The sequence below is a fragment of the Crassostrea angulata genome, unplaced genomic scaffold (assembly GCF_025612915.1).
Source record: "Crassostrea angulata isolate pt1a10 unplaced genomic scaffold, ASM2561291v2 HiC_scaffold_102, whole genome shotgun sequence".
Taxonomy (NCBI): domain Eukaryota; kingdom Metazoa; phylum Mollusca; class Bivalvia; order Ostreida; family Ostreidae; genus Magallana; species Magallana angulata.
Genome location: NW_026441657.1, coordinates 187,120 through 207,652, shown reverse-complemented (window position 1 = coordinate 207,652; position 20,533 = coordinate 187,120). Strand labels below are relative to the sequence as shown.

Below are 20,533 nucleotides of genomic sequence, written 5' to 3'. Positions count from 1 at the left end.
GGATTGTTATAGATCAGAGAAAACAAAGCTTTGCCTCTCCTGGTCTAAAAAAAAATAAACAATGTCCATAAATATCATCATTAAATAAAAACATCAATAATGATGTGGAAATATGTTATTAACCACTTAATGTAGTGAAGTGTTTTAGGAAATAATTGACATTTTCAATTGGATATTTCATTCAGAAACAACAAATGCAGTAATCGATACAAGCATACATGTATATGATAAGCATTTCATTAGGATTTAAGTTATTAAAAACCTTCACTAATCTGTAATAATATTTGCCCATACGGAAACAACAAAAATATTCTATAATATTCTATATCCAACATTTCAGAGGTCATTAATGAGTAATGTCATAATTTTATTCACTTTAATGTCAAAATATTGTTCCACTGGCAACACTAAAATGAAAGCTTACACAGAATGTCTCCTCACTAGAATTCACAAGCTTACAGTTCACAGAATGTCTCCTCAATAGCTTACAGTTCACAGAATGTCTCCTCAATAGAATTCACAAAGCACAGAATAATTGTTGTTTGATTGCACTGTTTAGTGTCACATGACACTGTCAAATGACAACCAGCAGAAATGTCACATGGCATCACTCCATATTTGAACCCAGTTGGAGTTTAAAGGTCAAGGATGAAGGGGTCGTGGGGTCAGCTACGTACAGTTCTTGTCCATCTGCTAGACCCAATTCTGATTAAAAAAGATGTACAAATTTGTAAAAACAACAAAGTTTTATACATCAATTGAGGTCTTGTAACTAACAACCAGATCTTTGTGTACGCTTGTGTATACCATTTTTCTTACAATACAACTTAAAATAATCTCTCTCCCCCTCCCCTCCCAAAAGAAAAATCTACTGTAAATTCCTTATTTTACGCAAGTACTTAATTCCGCAATTCTGCTGTTTTGTTTTAAATCACGAAAATATATAATCGCGATCACCAACTTTTTGTTATAATTTCCTATAGTTCAAAACTGTCTAAATAATTAAAGCAAAATTTTAAAATCTGCAAGGGTTGCCTCTCGCGATTTTACATGGAAATTAATTCCTCACATTTAGCTAAGAATCTAGTCAATTTCTACAACATAAAAACTCACACTTTAAAATTACAATACAGGGCACACTTAGTATAAATCCCGGCTATACTCGAACTTCACTTGAACTAGCTGCAGGACTGTAGCTCCCGGTCTGAAAAAATTTGGATGGACGACCTGGGAGCTACAGTGCCTTCCATAGTAAAACACTGCAATTTACTGCGCACAAAAGAATGCGCTAGTTTTGGACCAATTAATCTCATTTACATTCACATTCTGTAAAATTATTTGATCCTAAAAAATTCCTCGGACATTTTACTACAGATATCGTCACTTCACTTGCCTATGATATTCTTTTAAACACCATCAGCAGCCCTGTAAATTAAAGTGGTGCAAGTTTGTTTACATTTAAAAATGGTGACTCTCGATCTGGACGTAAATTAACATACTTCATTTTCCGAGGTCGGTTAATGTCTGAGGCAAGTAAAGTGACGATATCCGTAGTAAATTGGCTGAAGAATTTAATGGTACTAATTTCTTTTACAGAATTTGTGTGAAAATAAGGTTAATAAGTCCAAACAAAGCGCAATTTTATGTGCGCCGTAAATTGCAGATTTTTTCTATGGTAAGCACTGTAGCTTCTAGGTCATCCATCCGAATTTTTTTCAGACCGGGAGCTACAGACCTGCAGCTTCACTCGAACTTACCTTTTAGGGTCTTCTTGAGATTTTCCTTTGTTCGCTGTTCTATAGATTTAACTGTCTGCATGTACAGAGTTTTGTTCTTGCCTGCTATGCAGGTTGTGATCCCTGGAGACTTCATTTGGCTGTTAGAACAAAAAACTCGTGTAAAACGCATAAAATCGGGCATAATAGATGCTCACGTGGAGCAATCAGAAAACATACAGCGAGTACAGTAAAACTTGCAAATCTCAGTCCTAATATCCCAAATGCCAAAGATATGTCAAAAGGAGTTGAAGGAATCCCCATCATTGTTTATGCATCTTAACATATTTATTTCTAATCTTTGAAGTTTTTAATTGTTCCTGTCTTGTTTGAGAAACCAAGGTCTGACTATCTGAATGGGATATTTGTATTAATCCCACCTTGAACATGATCTGTGAATGTTACTCACTAGAGGGCGCTCTCCACCAGGTAGGTGACCACGTCCTGAAGTTTGTCGTTCTCGGAGAAGGACAGGACCTGGGGGATGTTGGTGCAGGCCACACAGTCCTCCTGGAGGGGTAAATAACAAAAGCATGAGGAAAGCCCTTGTTGTTAACAAAACCATACATTAACAAGCAGCAACTCTTACACAATTAAACATTATTATAGAAAATTACCTGACAACAAAATTGAATTGGTTAACACTTCATTTGTCATAGCCTATACATATTTAATATCTTTCAAAAGACCTGGAGGAATGAAACTTACTTAGCATCACTTAGTGTGAATTCATTACAAATTGGTCACTGTAATCATGTTTTACTGCAATGAATTCACAGGGAGATATAGAACTCTATATTGATATGTGAACTCCCCCCCCCCCCAAAAAAAAATCAACAATTGGGGAAGTGATACTTTATTGTAGCTTTAATTTGATAAGTACTTGGAAAGAAGCACACATGATAATTTACCTTTTTGGAGGCTTCAAACGTATACGTATAGATCCCTGCAGTATCGTTAAAGTTCATGTAATTATTCAATGGTAAACAGCAACTGAAATAGTGAACATTGAGGCCTCAGGAACAGGTCAAGTAATAGCAATGTATTTACACCTTTGTCTGTATTTGGGGACCTCAAAGAAATGTAATTAGGCTGTCCCAAGTTAATTCTTTGTTAAACATAACCCATGTGTGTAGGTTTAGGAGAAACTGCGTTTCTTAAAAAACAAACAAAACCCTATTTTCATTTGAATTTTTCTAGTTATATTTTATTAAAATACACGTACTGCAAGCTGTAGAAATTCGAAATGTTTGAGCAAAACGGAACTTTTAAACTCAATGGGATTGTAAAGATAGATCATAATTAAAGAGGTAGCCTATATGTAGCTTGAATGCTCATTGTATTTTTACTGATGTAAACGAATGAGAAAATGATTTTTGAATTTTATAGCCCTCCCTTGAAGGTTTTGAATTTTTAACTGACTTGAAACATAGAATTAACTTTGGGCGACCTTATTTCTAATGCATGTGATAATGCTACGTCCCCACCATCAGGATTGTAATCACAGTTACAATCAACAAGATTAATTTTCAAACGAAATCATTCGTAATCATTGTATCAGATTGCGTTGCATCGTTACCAAACGCAGCATGTTGTATTTTATTAGTGCCCCTTAATCGCGATAATGAGTCAATCTTGGAGAAGACAAACACCATGCTGTACTGCATTTAGTTATTGTCAGGCAGGATGTATACATATATCAGTCACGGTTCAGTTGTAGCTCAAATCGTGTTCCCCCTCAATCTTGATCATAAAAAGAATCACCTTCCTTACCGTGCTATGGCAGCAGAGCATATTGGTTTGTGATTAATGCATCGTCCCGTATATGAATGTATTGGTTTTTTTTAAAAACAAGTGTTTATTATTGCCTGTTAATATTCAATTAATTGATGCATTAGGTTGTTACATAGCAAGCGAAATGACCATGACAAGGTACATGTTGTACATGTGTGTTAGAAACATGACAATTACGGTACCTGAGCTGGATTGGAATTCTATATCAACTGATAAATAAAAAAATCGTCCGGGACTTAATTATTTCCTCATCTTTATATGTGTCTACTATCTAATTACATGTACATTGTATAATGAATTTAGTATTAGTTTTCTTTTTTTCTGAAAAGGCTTTAAGGAAATAAGACATAACAAGTGAAAGTGTTGAAATCATTGGTGTTCCCCCTCTATCTGTTAAGATGTTCCACAAGAGGATTTTATCACAAATAAATGAATTGTCAATATAGGCCTGGTAAAAATAATCAAATCTTTAAATAACAATGCTGACAGTACCAGTATAAAAGCTATGCGTACCATAAGTACTTACCTATACTGACCAAAGTCTGTTCTATAAATCAACAGTACACGAACTTCCTTTACAAGTATAAAGAAATGTTTGCTTGAGAAAATTTTTGCAATAATTTTATTGCATTTTACCTTGAGGCTATTTTGAACACTTCTGTCGCACAAGCAGCTGTGTACAAAAAGAAAAATCCAAATTTAGTAGGGGAAATAACTCAAACATATCTAGAAAAAACTTCAATATGTTAATACAATGTATTTATGAGCTTGCACTTCTTCCAAAAAAATCATAATAATATAATAGGTGTAGTAAACCTGCTTATTAGGGACTTAGATAGTATGAAATCTCTCTTTTTAGGGAGATTTTTTCCCAATCCCTAATATCTAAACATTTCTTATAGATATAACAGATCTTGGCTAGAGAGTACCAAGGACTGACCTGCTATTACTGCGTTGGTAGATGCCACAGCTGGGATAATTCTCTTTACAACACCTGATGAGAGAAATTCAGTTATAACACATTGTAGGTAATCACAAAAATCAGCTCTTGAGCAAATAAACATGTACTGTAAAATGTATCAGTTCCTTGGGGTAGTTGATATAAAAATGTTAAGTGCTCTTAAAGACTTAAAGTGTAAGTCTGCAATGTAATAAAATAAATTGTTGTTGAAACCATAGTTATCTTAAACTGTGTGAGCCTGTTGTACTCGTATTAATCTCACCTTGAGTCAGTCTGTAGTTAACTCCCTTGATATCATAGTGATATATATATCTCACCCTGAGTCAGTCTGTAGTTAACTCCCTTGATGTTATAGTGATATATATATCTCACCCTGAGTCAGTCTGTAGTTAACTCCCTTGATATCATAGTGATATATATATCTCACCCTGAGTCAGTCTGTAGTTAACTCCCTTGATGTTATAGTGATATATATATCTCACCCTGAGTCAGTCTGTAGTTAACTCCCTTGATATCATAGTGATATATATATCTCACCCTGAGTCAGTCTGTAGTTAACTCCCTTGATGTTATAGTGATATATATATCTCACCCTGAGTCAGTCTGTAGTTAACTCCCTTGATATCATAGTGATATATATATCTCACCCTGAGTCAGTCTGTAGTTAACTCCCTTGATGTTATAGTGATATATATATCTCACCCTGAGTCAGTCTGTAGTTAACTCCCTTGATATTATAGTGATATATATATCTCACCCTGAGTCAGTCTGTAGTTAACTCCCTTGATGTTATAGTGATATATATATCTCACCCTGAGTCAGTCTGTAGTTAACTCCCTTGATATTATAGTGATATATATATCTCACCCTGTGTCAGTCTGTAGTTAACTCCCTTGATGTTATAGTGATATATATATCTCACCCTGAGTCAGTCTGTAGTTAACTCCCTTGATATTATAGTGATATATATATCTCACCCTGAGTCAGTCTGTAGTTAACTCCCTTGATGTTGTACTCGTTAGCTCGCGCTATGGATTTCTCCAGGATCCACTTAATGTGATGAGGGTCGTCCCCGTCAATACTCACCCCACCTACAATGTCAACAGAATTTAAGCAACTGAGCAACATTTATATTCACAGAATGTCAGATTTATCAAAATAATGCAAACTATATCATAATTTCCATATTTTTTATGTGCAATTAAGCACATAATAATCTTTGAGATTAATTGTGAGTTGTGGGTTATTTATGAGCGAGCCCTCTGACACTTACTACCGAATGGTTCCTCCTTGGGCCACAGAAGGATCCGGACGTACTCGATGCAGTGTTCGGGCAAGCGTGGAGTGTGGGCGATCGTACACAAAGGAAAATTCACCTAAAACAGGAAAAAAAATATAGAAACACAACTCAGCATTGTCTTTCTACTGAATATCAAAGAAATCATGTAATTCGGGAAAAATATCATTGAGAGTTTTAAAAACAAGTTATAAAAATATAAAATCAAAAACCTCCTTAAAAAAAGTTCAAATGACAAAGCAATATGCGCTCCATTTATGTATCTTTACATTTTAATCAGCATTATCTGCTGAGAAAAGGCCTGAACAACAATTTTAAGTGCTACTCTACTTGTTTTGCCCTATGACCCTTAAAGCTGCATGGTTCCATTTTTTGGCTATAACTACGGTATATCAAATAATTTTCCATACAAACCAATTATCTTTGAAAGTTATAAACTTTCGCCTATTTACACCAGCAGAATCGGTCTCCTTCCAAAATTAGAAATATTCAAAGAAAAAAAAAATTCTTAATGGGGATACAATAAAAAAAACCAAACCAAAATGCATTATGGGAATGTTTTGAAAAGGGAACTGCTTGGTTTCGTCCCCCGAATTGGGTTTATTCAACCTACAGGTTATGCATCGATTGTAAAGAAAACAAACGTCAGAAATAATAGTGAACAAAATGTACAGAGGTTTATTTTTGATTTTCTAGAACCTAACTCATGTTTAGACTCTTTTTATTATAAATGCGATGTCAAAGTTGTAATACAATCATCCCTGCCATGACATCAGGGGCGAATTTTAATATGAGGCAAAATAATGTGATACCCTTTTTATGTCATTGTTTTGTAAAAAAAAAAATTGCACATCATTTTCTCATTGAAATATGGCTTAATTGACCAGGGCTACTGCAAAGTCTATTATTATACACATACTTAACATAACCATCAATTAAGAGCATACACAAAATTTGATATAAAATCAGACCAAACAGCTTTACATATTCTTCAGCATAACAGTCTATGGTATTTATTGACTTTTGGTGGACAACACACAAAAGAAATTTAAATTTGCCTGAATTGATCAACATTTATTGGCTGTTGAACCTAAGTAGGCTTTTTTTCAAAACTTTCCAAATTTATTGTTTACTGAAATGCTTAACATTTAGAGCTGGTTATATGTTTTATTTGTAAAACTGATTCCTCTAGTTTTCCTGAAAATATTGTTGCAAATATGAAGCTGAACATAGTCACAACTTGAAATCTTCACTCATGATAAACCATGCTCATCCATTAATATTTAGCAAGTTTCACAACTTCATGCAATTTCCAGAGATGCAGGTATATACATACTGTGCTTGTTGTTGTACCACAGTTATATTTACATTGAACAAAAAATAACAACAGGCTCATTAACCAAATTCATTAATGTTTAATACTAGTATATCTTGCCTGCATCACAATATTCAATTCAATTCAATTCCCTTATTAACCAATTAAGGGCCCTCAAGGGGAAACATGAAGACTGTACATACAACATCCAATGTACATAAAACATTCAATAAACATACATGTATACAAGAGGGAAAGAGTTTGATGATTGAAAGAGCTAGGACAGACATGAACATTTAATTAGTATATATATGTATGTTTCTATACATTCAATACAGTGTCTTCTATATATTAATGTTAAACACCATACATAAATATGTCAAAATACAAATGTACATACAAATTTGAGATAGTTTATCAAATGATTGAAAAGTTAAAACACCAATATTTGACTAGGAAATACAAATTAAGGCAATGCCTTTTGTAAAAATTTACCAAGAGAGTTTAATATAATTATCTAATTCTTCACAGTTTAAAATCCAAAATAATTTGTAAACTAGTAAAATGTTTTGCTTTAGATATGATGCATAAGAAAATGGGGTTTTAAACCTGTTCTTTAAATAAACTATTTGATGTATGAAAGTTTTTTAAATAACTATATGTATATGATATAAGAAAGTTTTGAATGATAAGGATGGAACATAAGAAGAAGATTTCTTCTAACCAATACAGACTGAGAGTCATTCTTAGAAAGTAACTGAATATACCAAGAGAACAACACAACAAAATCAAACCATTCTTTGAGACAATGCAAAGAAGTACATGAATTACCGATCTCTGTTTATTCAAAAGAAAATAAAATAAAAATGCAATTAATAACACAAGCAATAGGTAGAACATATAAACATTAAAACCAAAAATAAAAGTCAGTGAATGACTACATAAGTAAAAAAAAACATAGAAAAGCTACAAAGGGTGAAAAGACATTTAAAATAATGTCATACAATACACAAACATTGTTGATATAATGAGAAAGAAATCCTACATAAACCATTCTTTAAAATTTGGGGGCAAAATAGAAGCATTCCATGATGACATACTACCGAATGCTTGATGCACGTAAATATAGATGTTGTGTTTGGGTTGTTTTCACCTGAGTTGTTTTCACCTGTAATGGTATCTCACCTGTATAAGTTTTTGCCCTGTAATGTAATCTACCCAGTAATCGTTTTTCACCTGTAATGGTTTCTCACCTGTGGTGGATATAGATCCAGAGTACACTCCACACACGCTGTCATTCCAGGGAGGATAACTCTTGCGTTGCCTTTGAATCCCTCTGTACCTCCGTCTACCATGGGGACTATAGAGCTGGGGTCGAGTTCTCCGTCGTTATACTGCAGCATACTGATCTAAAACGCATAGTGACATCATCATTACCACCGAAAAATTCTAAATAAAATTTATTTTGCTGACAAAATAAGTGATATATCTGTCTATTCAGTGAATGATGTTACAAGCCAAAATAGCTGAATGTATCTCTGTTCTTTTGTTCATGACTTAATTGGCTCAATTTTCTAAAATCATAAATTTTCAGTTACAACTGGAAAATGATAATGTTAGGATGTATTTTTTTAAATTAAAAATTTAATCACTTACTATGTAATTATTGGTGAATGAAACTGACTTTGCTGTAAGCTTAAATTTGCGTTCAGATTGTTTGCTGTTAGCATGTTTTACTGTATCATCGATCCAGTAGTCACTTTGATAGTGACCTTGACCTTACCAACATTCCATTTATCCATCTCCTGGCAACAATGGAATCTAATCCACACACCACAATATGGAACTCTGTAAAATAAGGTAAACATTCTGAATTAAATCCACACACCACATTTACTGGTCTTTATAACATAAGATACAACTTATGTGAAAGAAATAAATAATCTTTATAACTACAATTTTTTCTGAGCTAGAGAAACTAAGTTTACAACTTAAAAGTAAATGTAGTCTAATGTGTGGTGCATGTTGAATCATTTCACAGTTTGAAAAAAAAAAAACAAGACATTATAAATTTATACAATGTACTTACTTCTGTAGAAAGATTCATCAAAGTCCTGAATTTTACAGTAGTGACTGATTAGGGTTAAGGATAACAGAAAGTGAAGCTGAAGTATAATTAAAGTGTAGCTCAAGTGTAATCAAGTCTTAGTACATGTAGCAATATTTATAGCTCAAGTCTGATTCAAAAATAATTCAAGGGTAGTTGAACTCTAGAGCAGAAGCACGTAGCTCAGAAGTAAATTAAGTGTAGCTCACGAACAGTGTAGTTCAAGCCAGAGACAACTATTATAATAAAAGTCACAGCCAGAGACAACTATTATAATAAAGGTCACAGCCAGAGACAACTATTGTAATAAAGGTCACAGCCAGAGACAACTATTGTAATAAAGGTCACGGCCAGAGACAACTATTGTAATAAAGGTCACAGCCAGAGACAACTATTATAATAAAGGTCACAGCCAGAGACAACTATTATAATAAAGGTCACAAAAGTGTACCTAAAGCCTAACCAAAGAGTAGCCCAAGTCTTTGACATCAGTAAGTGTAGCTCATTAACAAGTTTAGTGTGAGAGAGTTCTAATAGAAAATCATTATGTGTATGACATACATCTCTAGCAAATATTTTTTATCATCATATCATACATGCATTAATAAAACACCCAGATAACTATCTAGTGTATACAATGATCCAGAAACATTTAATTGTAGGAATGTTTAATTGTAGGAACGTTTAATTGTAGGAACGTTTAATTGTAGGATACGGGGTCACTTTACATCCTGGTACTCTCTTGTTGACAAACTCCGCCGCCACCTCAGCTTTAGATCGACCCACATCCTTTGCCCTGTTTAAAGAAGACAGAACTAGAGACATTGACATTGATTTAGTGTCAATATAGATGGATGCTTCCCTGTAATATATGATAAATGAATGCACAGTCATGTAGAGATTACAAATAACAAATGTTTTGTAACAAAATAATTAAGTAATGTGACAAGATCCCTTGTACAGAGTACATTTGGTTTGTAGGTAACTGTTATGCAAACATGTAGAAATGAATATTAAACAATTAATCTATCTGTACAAAACATGTTAAAAAACTGAACTTTATCTATTTTACAATGATTGATATACAAGCCCAACAACTTATATTAATATCTCATTGGGGGTCATTGTTGTGGGAAGAAGACAGAGTACCCGGAGTGAACCAACATGTCTAAGCGGGCGATCGCCATACCCTATCACATACAACCACTGTTGATCACAGGGATCGAACTCGGGTCGCAGCGGTGAAAAGCGAGTGCATTGTCCAATTCGCTACTTGGACACAAAACATGTTACAATCAAACAAGTGTGAGTGTGCAATTTGTACCTGAACAGGAACTGTCTGTTGAGGTTGGAGACATCAATGGTGTCCATGTCGATTACATCAATGTTTTGGAAACCCAGCAATGCCTATAGTAAACATACATGTTTCTATAAAATCACAGCAATACCTGTGGTAGTACATGTATAAAATTATTACATCCTAAAATCACAGTAATACCTGTGGTAGTATGAAATTATTACATCCTAAAACCATAGCAATACCTGTGGTAGTATGAAATTATTACATCCTAAAACCACAGCAACACCTGTGGTAGTATAAAATTATTACATCCTAAATCCACAGCAATACCTGTGGTAGTATAAAATTATTACATCCTAAATCCACAGCAATACCTGTGGTAGTATAAAATTATTACATCCTAAAACCACAGCAATACCTGTGGTAGTATAAAATTATTACATCCTAAATCCACAGCAATACCCGTGGTAGTATAAAATTATTACATCCTAAAACCACAGCAATACCCGTGGTAGTATAAAATTATTACATCCTAAATCCACAGCAATACCCGTGGTAGTATAAAATTATTACATCCTAAAACCACAGCAATACCCGTGGTAGTCTAAAATTATTACATCCTAAAACCACAGCAATACCCGTGGTAGTCTGAAATTATTACATCCTAAAACCACAGCAATACCCGTGGTAGTCTAAAATTATTACATCCTAAAACCACAGCAATACCCGTGGTAGTCTAAAATTATTACATCCTAAAACCACAGCAATACCCGTGGTAGTATAAAATTATTACATCCTAAAACCACAGCAATACCCGTGGTAGTATAAAATTATTACATCCTAAAACCACAGCAATACCTGTGGTAGTATAAAATTATTACATCCTAAAACCACAGCAATACCTGTGGTAGTATAAAATTATTACATCCTAAAACCACAGCAATACCTGTGGTAGTATAAAATTATTACATCCTAAATCCACAGCAATACCTGTGGTAGTATAAAATTATTACATCCAAAAACCACAGCAATACCTGTGGTAGTATAAAATTATTACATCCTAAATCCACAGCAATACCTGTGGTAGCATAAAATTATTACATCCTAAATCCACAGCAATACCTGTGGTAGTATAAAATTATTACATCCTAAAACCACAGCAATACCTGTGGTAGTATAAAATTATTACATCCTAAAACCACAGCAATACCTGTGGTAGTATAAAATTATTACATCCTAAATCCACAGCAATACCTGTGGTAGTATAAAATTATTACATCCTAAAACCACAGCAATACCTGTGGTAGTATAAAATTATTACATCCTAAAACCACAGCAATACCTGTGGTAGTATAAAATTATTACATCCTAAAACCACAGCAATACCTGTGGTAGTATAAAATTATTACATCCTAAATCCACAGCAATACCTGTGGTAGTATAAAATTATTACATCCTAAATCCACAGCAATACCTGTGGTAGTATAAAATTATTACATCCTTAAATCCAAGCAATTGCTGTATTTATACAAAATAGCTTCGGTTTAAAATGATAGCTCTGAAAAACGTACAAGTGTTCACTATTCTAACAAAGATGTCACTGCATATCTATAAATACAAATACTACACATACTGTTAGTACTTAATGAGTAGAAAATCCCTGGGATGCCTTGTCCTGGCCTTAGTATATGTGTATACTGTAGAACCTAATAAGTTTTTGAAATTTTATGTTACAACTATGTGTAAATTGTTGCTATAATTACTATAACTAAATTTGTATATTGTAGTTATATGTGTATTTGCCATTGTATTTAAGGTCTTCCGTTTCCAACGGAAGACCTTATTGTTTTCGTACTGTTTATTATTATTTTTTTTTTCCAAATTTTGTGCACGCGATTTCTCGAAAACTACTCAACCGATCTGAACAATTTTTTCACAGATGATGGGAAATTATCTGAATTTTATATGTTTTTGAATTTTTTGTCGTCGTCACTTCCGGTCCGGATTTACGGTCGATTTTGTAATTTTTGACGACCAATTTTGTGCAGAGTTGATCTCAGAAACTATAAGAGATATGACTTTGAAATTTTCAGGATAGGTAGAGCATGGTTTGAAGTTGTGCACTATTTAGTTGTTTTGCACCAGTGGCGCTATTCCTTGGAGCTCGCTTAGGCACAACAATGGGGTACAGATTTCGAATCAAAATTTCCATATGTTTTGATCAGTATCTTTTTATCAGTTGATATTTTGACAAGACATATAGAACAAAAGTAGTAGAGAATCAAAAATTCTATCCCATAAAATCAAGAAAAAGGGGCTGGCCCCTTTAATTAGGGACCAAGAGACTCGTAAACTCTATTACGAATAACTTGAAAACGATAAATATTTTGTTATGCATTATAAAAATCAAAGTTGTTGATCTCTACATTATCGGTTTGAAAGAGTCATCGTCAGGCCCATGTCTGACGTAATTAGGGTTTTTATTCTTTATCTTCAAATTTATTTTTTTTTTTGGGGGGGGGGGGGGGGGGGGGGTAATTTTGAAATTGTATCGATATCTCATGGCATCAATTATCTAAAAAAAAAAAATCGGACGGAAGACCTACTCGTTACTCGTAACGAGGTCGTATCTAGTTATAATAATATTTATATTGTAGTACTACTATATGTCTACATTATTATTATAGCTGTGTTATATTTTGTTTTAACTACATGTATAGCTTTTATTTATTACCATACTGAACTGCAAGAGATATTTAATGTAGTTATAACTGTAATATGTGAAACACTCACTAAATCTTTGAGAAGCTCACACCCCAGGCCTCCAGCTCCAATAACTAGAATTTTACATGTGTCCTGAATAAACTTCAAACTCTGAAAGAAAAAAAGTCACTTAAAATCTGTTTGGACTTCATTGGCATCCAATATCAATGCATACTGTGTTAAAATGTATCCATGTGCAAGTACTAGTACTTTGACTACAAACAAAAGCTTAAAATAAAATTCAGACATAAGTGAATTATAAAGGTTTGATTCTATGAATTGTTTAGTTGCTGTGAGGTGCAATGGCTTTAATATAGGTAAATAATTTTTTATGAGTTGACAGCAACTGTGTATCACTTAAAGGTGTCAAACCTTTGTGTTTGTTTTATAGTGAATATGTAATGTTAATGTAACATTATGTAATGTAATACCTTTGTGTTTGGTTTATAGTGAATATGTAATGTTAATGTAACGTTACGTAATGTCAAACCTTTGTGTTTGGTTTATAGTGATTATGTAATGTTAATGTAACATTATGTAATGTTATACCTCTGTGCTTGGCTCAAACTCAGGGTGAGCGAATGGTCCACTCCTCTCCAGCAACTTCTGGACATGACTCCATCTACCAGGCCAGTCCATTCTGTCAAAAACAAGTACATAGGCACATTTTGATAATCACACTGATAAACAAAAGTGTTGTTGACCTATTTTCTTGTGAGATTTCAGAAACACACGAAATCAAAACAAATCTCAACAGTTCGATAGAAAGTGTTACACAGCCTGTTTATGGGATGTAAGGACCCAAAAAATCAATATTAGTGAAATAAAACCATCATTTAATTAATTAGTTGTGAGTGAAACATTTCATTGAACCATGGACATACATACTAACCGGATAGGCAACTCTCGCTGAAATCACGCGGTACGTGATTTCGTATGTCTTTTTTTTTACTTCATAAATCTCGTATGATGTTACCTGACATATCATTACATTTACATCTACAAAGTATTATTCCCTCTATTTCTTACGGAAACTTATAGTTAATTCATAGCTCTATAAAGCCAGCCAGACTGAAATCTACATGCCCCATTTATCGATTGGTCGAAATCTACAGCGGCTGAAACTGACAAGAAGGTGACAGGACTGAAATTGACACGCCCAGTTTATCAACTGGTCGAGATCTACAACTACCTAAGAAAAATCACAGACTGCACAAAACAATCATGATGATGTCAGACTCAAAGTCTCACAGGAGACAATATGGCTGTTTCTTTTAGCTTATGTACTTATGTACATTAACAGTTATTTAGTGAATTTTACTTACTTTTTACACTCAATTTATTAATTAGTTAAAAGAAAGATGATAATGTAAACAATAAAATACTTTCTTTAATGATTCATGCGGGTTATGAAGGTAGCGATCATTGCAGAAAAATTTTACATAACCCACGTTAGCGGGTTATGTATTTTTTATGCAATGTCGCTACCTTCATATCCTGAATAAATGGTCACCAAAGGAAGCATTTTATTGTTTAAATAACACCTTTAAAGAAAAAAAATTGAAATTATTCTAGAATTGTTAATCGTACTTTATAACCCTGATCTGATCATACAACGGAGTTCTCAAAACCCCGAAAACCATTTTTATCCTCATTTGCAAGAGTATGTAAAAATTGATGGTTATTTTCTTTATATCTAAATTAGTTAACTACATATGATTAAAAGTGTATGAAAAAGCTATCCCTTTTAAAAAGAGGAAATAAATAATCTAAAAAAAATACAACATATTTTACTGGGATTAAACAGAGTTTTAAAAACTTTTCAAGGCTCGCATGATAGTGTAGGAAGTAAACATGGCGAATGTAGAAGTTGCCTATCCCTTTAGTATATATGTTCCTGCATGATTCAACTGTAAATATTTTAAAATCCAGCCAAGAATGCCGCCTCCAGTTGGAGGAGGCAAATTTCAGTTTTTGTGTTGTCGGATTCTGATATTTGCTGGCGTGTAAAAATCAAAATCATTTTATTTTATTTTTTAAAGCCAGGAAAACGTCAGATATTTCCACAGGAGTTGGCGATTTTATAAATTAGTTGTAAATAAATGAGAAACAAGCAAAATCCTACCAGTGAGCTACGCTTACCAAGCTCATGAGGCTCACTGGTACATGTAGGATTTTGCCTGTTTCTCATTTATTTTCAAGAAATTGAAAAAATCGCCAACTCCTGTGATATTTCGGACTGTAAGGCAAGTAAAATGACATCATTAGTATTAAAACGTCAGTGATTTATTTATTTTTTTATTGAGAATTTTTCAAAGAATGTGTAAGGAATTCATATCGGTTAATCAGTCTAACCCTGCGCAACTTTTCGTGCACCGGCTAAATTGCAAGGTTTTTTGGGGGGAAGGGGGGTGTTCACGAGATGTCAACTCGAAATTTCTTATAAAAGCTACAGATCTGCAGTTGGTACTCGTGTTCCAGCAATCTCCAGCAATGAAAATACCTGACTTTGGATATATCCTGCTTTAATGTCAAACAAACAGGAGGCTGTTTTTCACGACTAGTCAATGTTGTTCTGAGTCTTTGTTACGCTTTTCTACAAATGCTTCTTTTCAAGCGTTTGTGCGATTAAAAAATCACTTGCTTACACCAATTAAAAAATCTTTTACAATATTACTCAAAATATAAAAATACGGTTTGACTTTTGCATGAATTACTTTTAACTTGCGTAAAATAGTTGTGTTGTTCCATTTTTAATATAATATATTGTTAATATTTAAAAAAAAAAAATTAATGTTGGTGATATAAGTAGCCCAAACAATTTCTGTTGCAGACACACAACAGGATGGTGGATGTAACGTTTGCCCCGTTGAGGAGTCTGAGCGACTTTTTACTGGAGTCGGCGCGCTTCCAGATGCCAAACATGAAGGATCCCGACAAATGGGCGAACCGTGTGATCCACAATCTGTATTACTACCAGACAAACTACTTCTTGACCACTCTTATCATCTTCCTCATCATCGGGTAGGCATCAGACCGTGTCTGTATCTCAGTATTCCTCATAGCTTGAAAACATAGAACTTGTAGGTAGATCAAAGAGTTCTTCAGCTAACTGTCACCGTGCCACAGTATGTCTACTTGCTTGGGAACATTACAGTTAACTGTTTCACTTGAAGCAGGCTTGGTACATGTAGATGTTGTAGATCTACAAGTTTTCATTAAAAAAAAACTTTTTAAAAAATAGTCCGGTTGTTCATTTTGAATACACCATTTCACCACAATTTGTACTAAATGTGTACAGTCTTAAGATATGATATCTTTAAGATATATCATGTATAAATTTCATTTCTAGTAAATTTAAACAGCAAATTACTTCAAAGAAATGGAATGCAATTACAGTAATATTTGTTTCAACAGATTTGAAGCTTGAGAAGAATTTTAAAAAATCTGACTCAGAAGAAGGAAGATTGAGTTTGAGCTTGACATTCATGTAGTGGGAGGCAGTGCTCACAAATAAGGAAATGTTCTTTCTTTTTCAGAATTCTTCACCCGGTAAAGATGGTTTGTGGATTTGCTGCAATTTCTGCAGCATTTGGCATCTTTGTGTACTGTACGAACAGCCAATGGACAGCAAGGCGATTCAAGCGGAACCACCCAGTGATTAGTCTGATCATCATCGTGGCAGCCGGCTACCTGCTGGTGTACATGTTCGGGGCAGTCATTGTGTTTATGTTTGGCATAGCTTTCCCATTGCTGCGTAAGTGTTAAGTAACCAGTTTAGTTTAAGTTTGCCTCAGATGCAAAGTAACCAGATTAGTATAAGTTGTTTGCATCAAGTGCAAAGTTTTTAACAATTCCATTGAAGATTATTGTGTGATATAAAAAGACTCCCCCACAATGGGAGGAATTCTTAGTAGGTGCTCCCATCACTGTAAACCAACTTTTATTATTTGCTTGCAAATTATTCTCACCACAAACTGATCCTAAAATGTTAAACTAGCTAATTTTCGCTTTATGCGGAAAAAAAAATCAATGCAAATTAAAGTTAGTCTTAGATCCACTAAACAGGAAAGTCATTAGCCTTTAATGGAAATTAATTGTGTGTAGTTGCATATTCATAACACATGCTTGAATACAAAAAACATGTATTTGTTTAAATTGATTATCTTCACAGAAAAGTTGTCTTTTGTAAAAACATCACTAAAATAGTGCAGAACTTACAAAGTACCATTAAATTTATTAAATGTTTTAGCATATTTCTTTTAGTGACAATGATTCATGCTTCACTGAGGATGCGGGGTATCAGAAACAAACTGACCAACAAGCTCGAAACGTCTGGGCTCAGGAGAACTCCGATGGGCATTATATTGGATGGACTGGGGCAGGAGGCAGAAATCGCAGTCCAGGGATAGAGGGGGAGGGGCATTGTTGGTGACAGAATGACAGTGCTAAAGGGGGGACAACAAAATGTACAAAGATTTATTTTTCAGTATAGGACATCAGTTCTTTGTAACTCTAAAGCATTTTCTGTAAGATTTAGACTTCAACTTTGTCAATTGGAGCATGACATGTCGACCACACTGTTGCGATATAGATTGTCGTAAGTCAACCAATCAAAAGGAAGATTTCAAACCTAAAAGAGATTTTGTGTTTGTGAGGTAGGTCAGTTCAACAGAACCTTGTCAGTGTTGTTGGATTTATATTCATAATTTACAAAATGTTTTAAGTTTTCAACATATTTATTTTAACTTGAGTTTGAGTGTCCACCGTTTAATGCCTGAGTGTATTAAGATTTTTGTTAACCTGCATTTTTTTCCCCCTAATCATGATAATTTTAGAATTCTGCTGAGATTGCCATTTTGCCGATTCTTGTTCTAAGTAGTGGCCATGTTTTAATTGTTATAAAGCTGATGTCAAAGTGTGCAATAGATCGGGAACCATGGCTCTTATAAGCATTACCCAAAGTGCAATGATTTGTAATGAGTGTCTCTATAGTATGTTTAACCTTACCTAAATTCCATATGTAAAATTTTATGGTTTGCTGTTATGTAAATTTCACCCAAGCTGTATTTGATACTGTAAAGTATATAGCTATTTTTGTGAAATCATTATTCATTTTGATTGATGTACACTTATGTATTTATGTTTGCAATACATAGAAAACTTGCACAGGGTCAACATTTTTGGTAGAAAGGTCACATGTATGTATCTGGGTCATTATATAAGGCATTACAACTTTGTTTAGTTAATTGCAGGTTTATGACTATTATCATGACCTCAGCTGTTCTTGTGACTGTTTTTGCCATGGAATCATCAATTTATACTTCTAAAGTGCTTGTATTATTTTATTGGATCTAGGGAGAACTGAGATGCATTAATTTGTTACAATTTTTGATAACTTTATGTAGATAACTTTGTGTAGGCTTGTTGAGTCGGTAATGGTGCCTATTGTGTTGTGCTTGTCTCCTCTGATTTATTTTGATAAAGCGTGTGTGGGATTTTGATATTTACTTTTTTTGTTGTAAAGGAATTTTGTAACTTGAAATTTCTATTGAAATTGAATATGTATGCGAAGATAACTTTCCAAAAAGCCAAAGTGTATAATACTCTCATATTTGTAATACATGTACTAGTACATAAACAGTTTCATAATGCTAGGAAACTGGATAACACCAAAAAAATTTTGATTTTTTTTTGGACTAAAATAAACTTGAGTTGTTTTACAGTGTTTTATTTTCAAGTATTTATTCCAATATTAAACATGAACTAATCTGCATAACTTCCATTTAAATGTATACTAGTATGTGGTGCATTTTTAAAAGTTAAAAAAAATACAGTTATTGAATTTAACATGGAACTAGAGTATTGTGTGTGTATTCATGGTAACACTATTGCTTTTTTTTGTATTCTGTATTTGTGCATGTTTCAGAGCACTGTTTAGCTTGTTTCTTATTGTACATGTATTGATATACGTGACTATTTATACCAGCCAGTTGAATTCTTAACTCAACAATTCATTAAATCCTGTGAATTTTTATTAGATTGTTTTTTTCATATATGTTTTATGTACTATTAACTTACATAATGAAGAACAAAAGTGTCAGTATAAACAGATGTGGTACATTAATGTTGAATATACGCTTTGTTCATAACAATTACATGAATAGTGAAACACAAGACAAGCAAGAACTCTGTTATAGCCAAGTCTTGAGGACCATTGCATTTACTTCACTTAATTCAGAATTTATAATATCCATGTAACAAATTTGAATAAATAAGGGCACAGCAATTTGCTGTTCTGCTCGTCAGACCCTCACGCTCATATAAAACAAAACTTTACAAATAATATTATTTAAAATTTTCAGGTACCTGGAAATTCTGTTTTATTTCATGCTTCATTTATCCTATTTATTTTTTTCCTTTTTATTCTATATTAACTCAGAAAAAAGCAACAAAATAAATGTATATAATCATCAGCTCAAACTTATTGATGTACAATACTAGCGGAAATTTTTTTCATTATTATGGCCCCCTTCAAAGAAGGGAGGGCATATTGCTTTCCTGCTGTCTGTCGGTCCACCAACAGTTTCTGTTCATTTTCTTCACAGAGGATGAACATATTGAAATGAAATTTGGTATACAGGTTTATCATGGTAATATTTAGGTCTAGTTCGATATTGGGTACGATCAAGCAATTTTCGACAGAATAACAATGTATGCGGATATCTGAGTATATAGACAGCAATGGTCAATATAACAATGTATGCTGGATATCTGAGTATACAGACAGCAATGGTCAATATAACAATGTGTTCTGGACATCTGAATATACAGGCAGCAATGGCTAATATAACAATGTGCACTGGATATCTGAGTATATACAGACAACAGTGGTCAATAAAACAATACATAAAGGATATCTAAGTATACACACAGCAATGGTCAATATAACAATGTATGCTAGATATCTGAGTATACAGACAGCAATGGTCAATATAACAATGTATGCTGGATATCTGAGTATACAGACAACAATGGTCAATATAACAATGTATGCTGGATATCTGAGTATACAGACAGCAATGGTCAATATAACAATGTATGTTGGATATCTGAGTATACAGACAGCAATGGTCAATAACACAATGTATGTTGGATATCTGAGTATACAGACAGCAATGGTCAATATAACAATGTATAATGGATATCTAAGTATACAAA

At 33.5% G+C, this 20,533-nt stretch overlaps 2 protein-coding genes across 2 annotated transcripts; one reads left to right on the top strand and one right to left on the bottom strand.

Moving 5' to 3' along the window:
- Positions 1–99: 99 nt before the first annotated feature.
- On the bottom strand, positions 100–15,969 carry LOC128169140 (NEDD8-activating enzyme E1 catalytic subunit-like). The gene is made up of 16 exons (XM_052835302.1): positions 15,816–15,969; positions 13,862–13,952; positions 13,343–13,423; positions 10,574–10,656; positions 9,965–10,045; positions 9,232–9,275; positions 8,926–8,990; positions 8,396–8,551; positions 5,804–5,906; positions 5,508–5,621; positions 4,510–4,563; positions 4,206–4,242; positions 2,687–2,768; positions 2,185–2,285; positions 1,758–1,876; positions 100–705 (listed from the first exon to the last, which is right to left on the bottom strand). Exons 2-16 carry the CDS (start codon positions 13,949–13,951, stop codon positions 608–610), a joined length of 1,308 nt encoding a protein of 435 aa, XP_052691262.1. The 5' UTR covers position 13,952; positions 15,816–15,969; the 3' UTR covers positions 100–607.
- A 146-nt stretch (positions 15,970–16,115) lies between these two features.
- LOC128169141 (PRA1 family protein 3-like) lies at positions 16,116–19,788 on the top strand. The gene is made up of 3 exons (XM_052835303.1): positions 16,116–16,336; positions 16,852–17,069; positions 17,579–19,788. The coding sequence occupies exons 1-3, from the start codon at positions 16,158–16,160 to the stop codon at positions 17,722–17,724; spliced, it is 543 nt and encodes a 180-aa protein (XP_052691263.1). The 5' UTR covers positions 16,116–16,157; the 3' UTR covers positions 17,725–19,788.
- The last annotated feature ends 745 nt before the right edge of the window (positions 19,789–20,533 follow it).

What these genes read in the sequence shown, in the direction of transcription:
- LOC128169141 (XM_052835303.1), top strand. Translation starts at nt 16,158, where the DNA reads ATGGTGGATGTAACGTTTGCCCCGTTGAGGAGTCTGAGCGACTTTTTA. An exon ending in ATCATCTTCCTCATCATCGG is followed by an intron (nt 16,337 to 16,851) that starts GTAGGCATCAGA and finishes TTTCTTTTTCAG; the next exon opens with AATTCTTCACCCGGTAAAGA. An exon ending in CATAGCTTTCCCATTGCTGC is followed by an intron (nt 17,070 to 17,578) that starts GTAAGTGTTAAG and finishes TATTTCTTTTAG; the next exon opens with TGACAATGATTCATGCTTCA.
- LOC128169140 (XM_052835302.1), bottom strand. Translation starts at nt 13,951, where the DNA reads ATGGACTGGCCTGGTAGATGGAGTCATGTCCAGAAGTTGCTGGAGAGG. An exon ending in GTGAGCTTCTCAAAGATTTA is followed by an intron (nt 10,657 to 13,342) that starts GTGAGTGTTTCA and finishes TGTTTACTATAG; the next exon opens with GCATTGCTGGGTTTCCAAAA. An exon ending in TGATGAATCTTTCTACAGAA is followed by an intron (nt 8,991 to 9,231) that starts GTAAGTACATTG and finishes CTTATTTTACAG; the next exon opens with AGTTCCATATTGTGGTGTGT.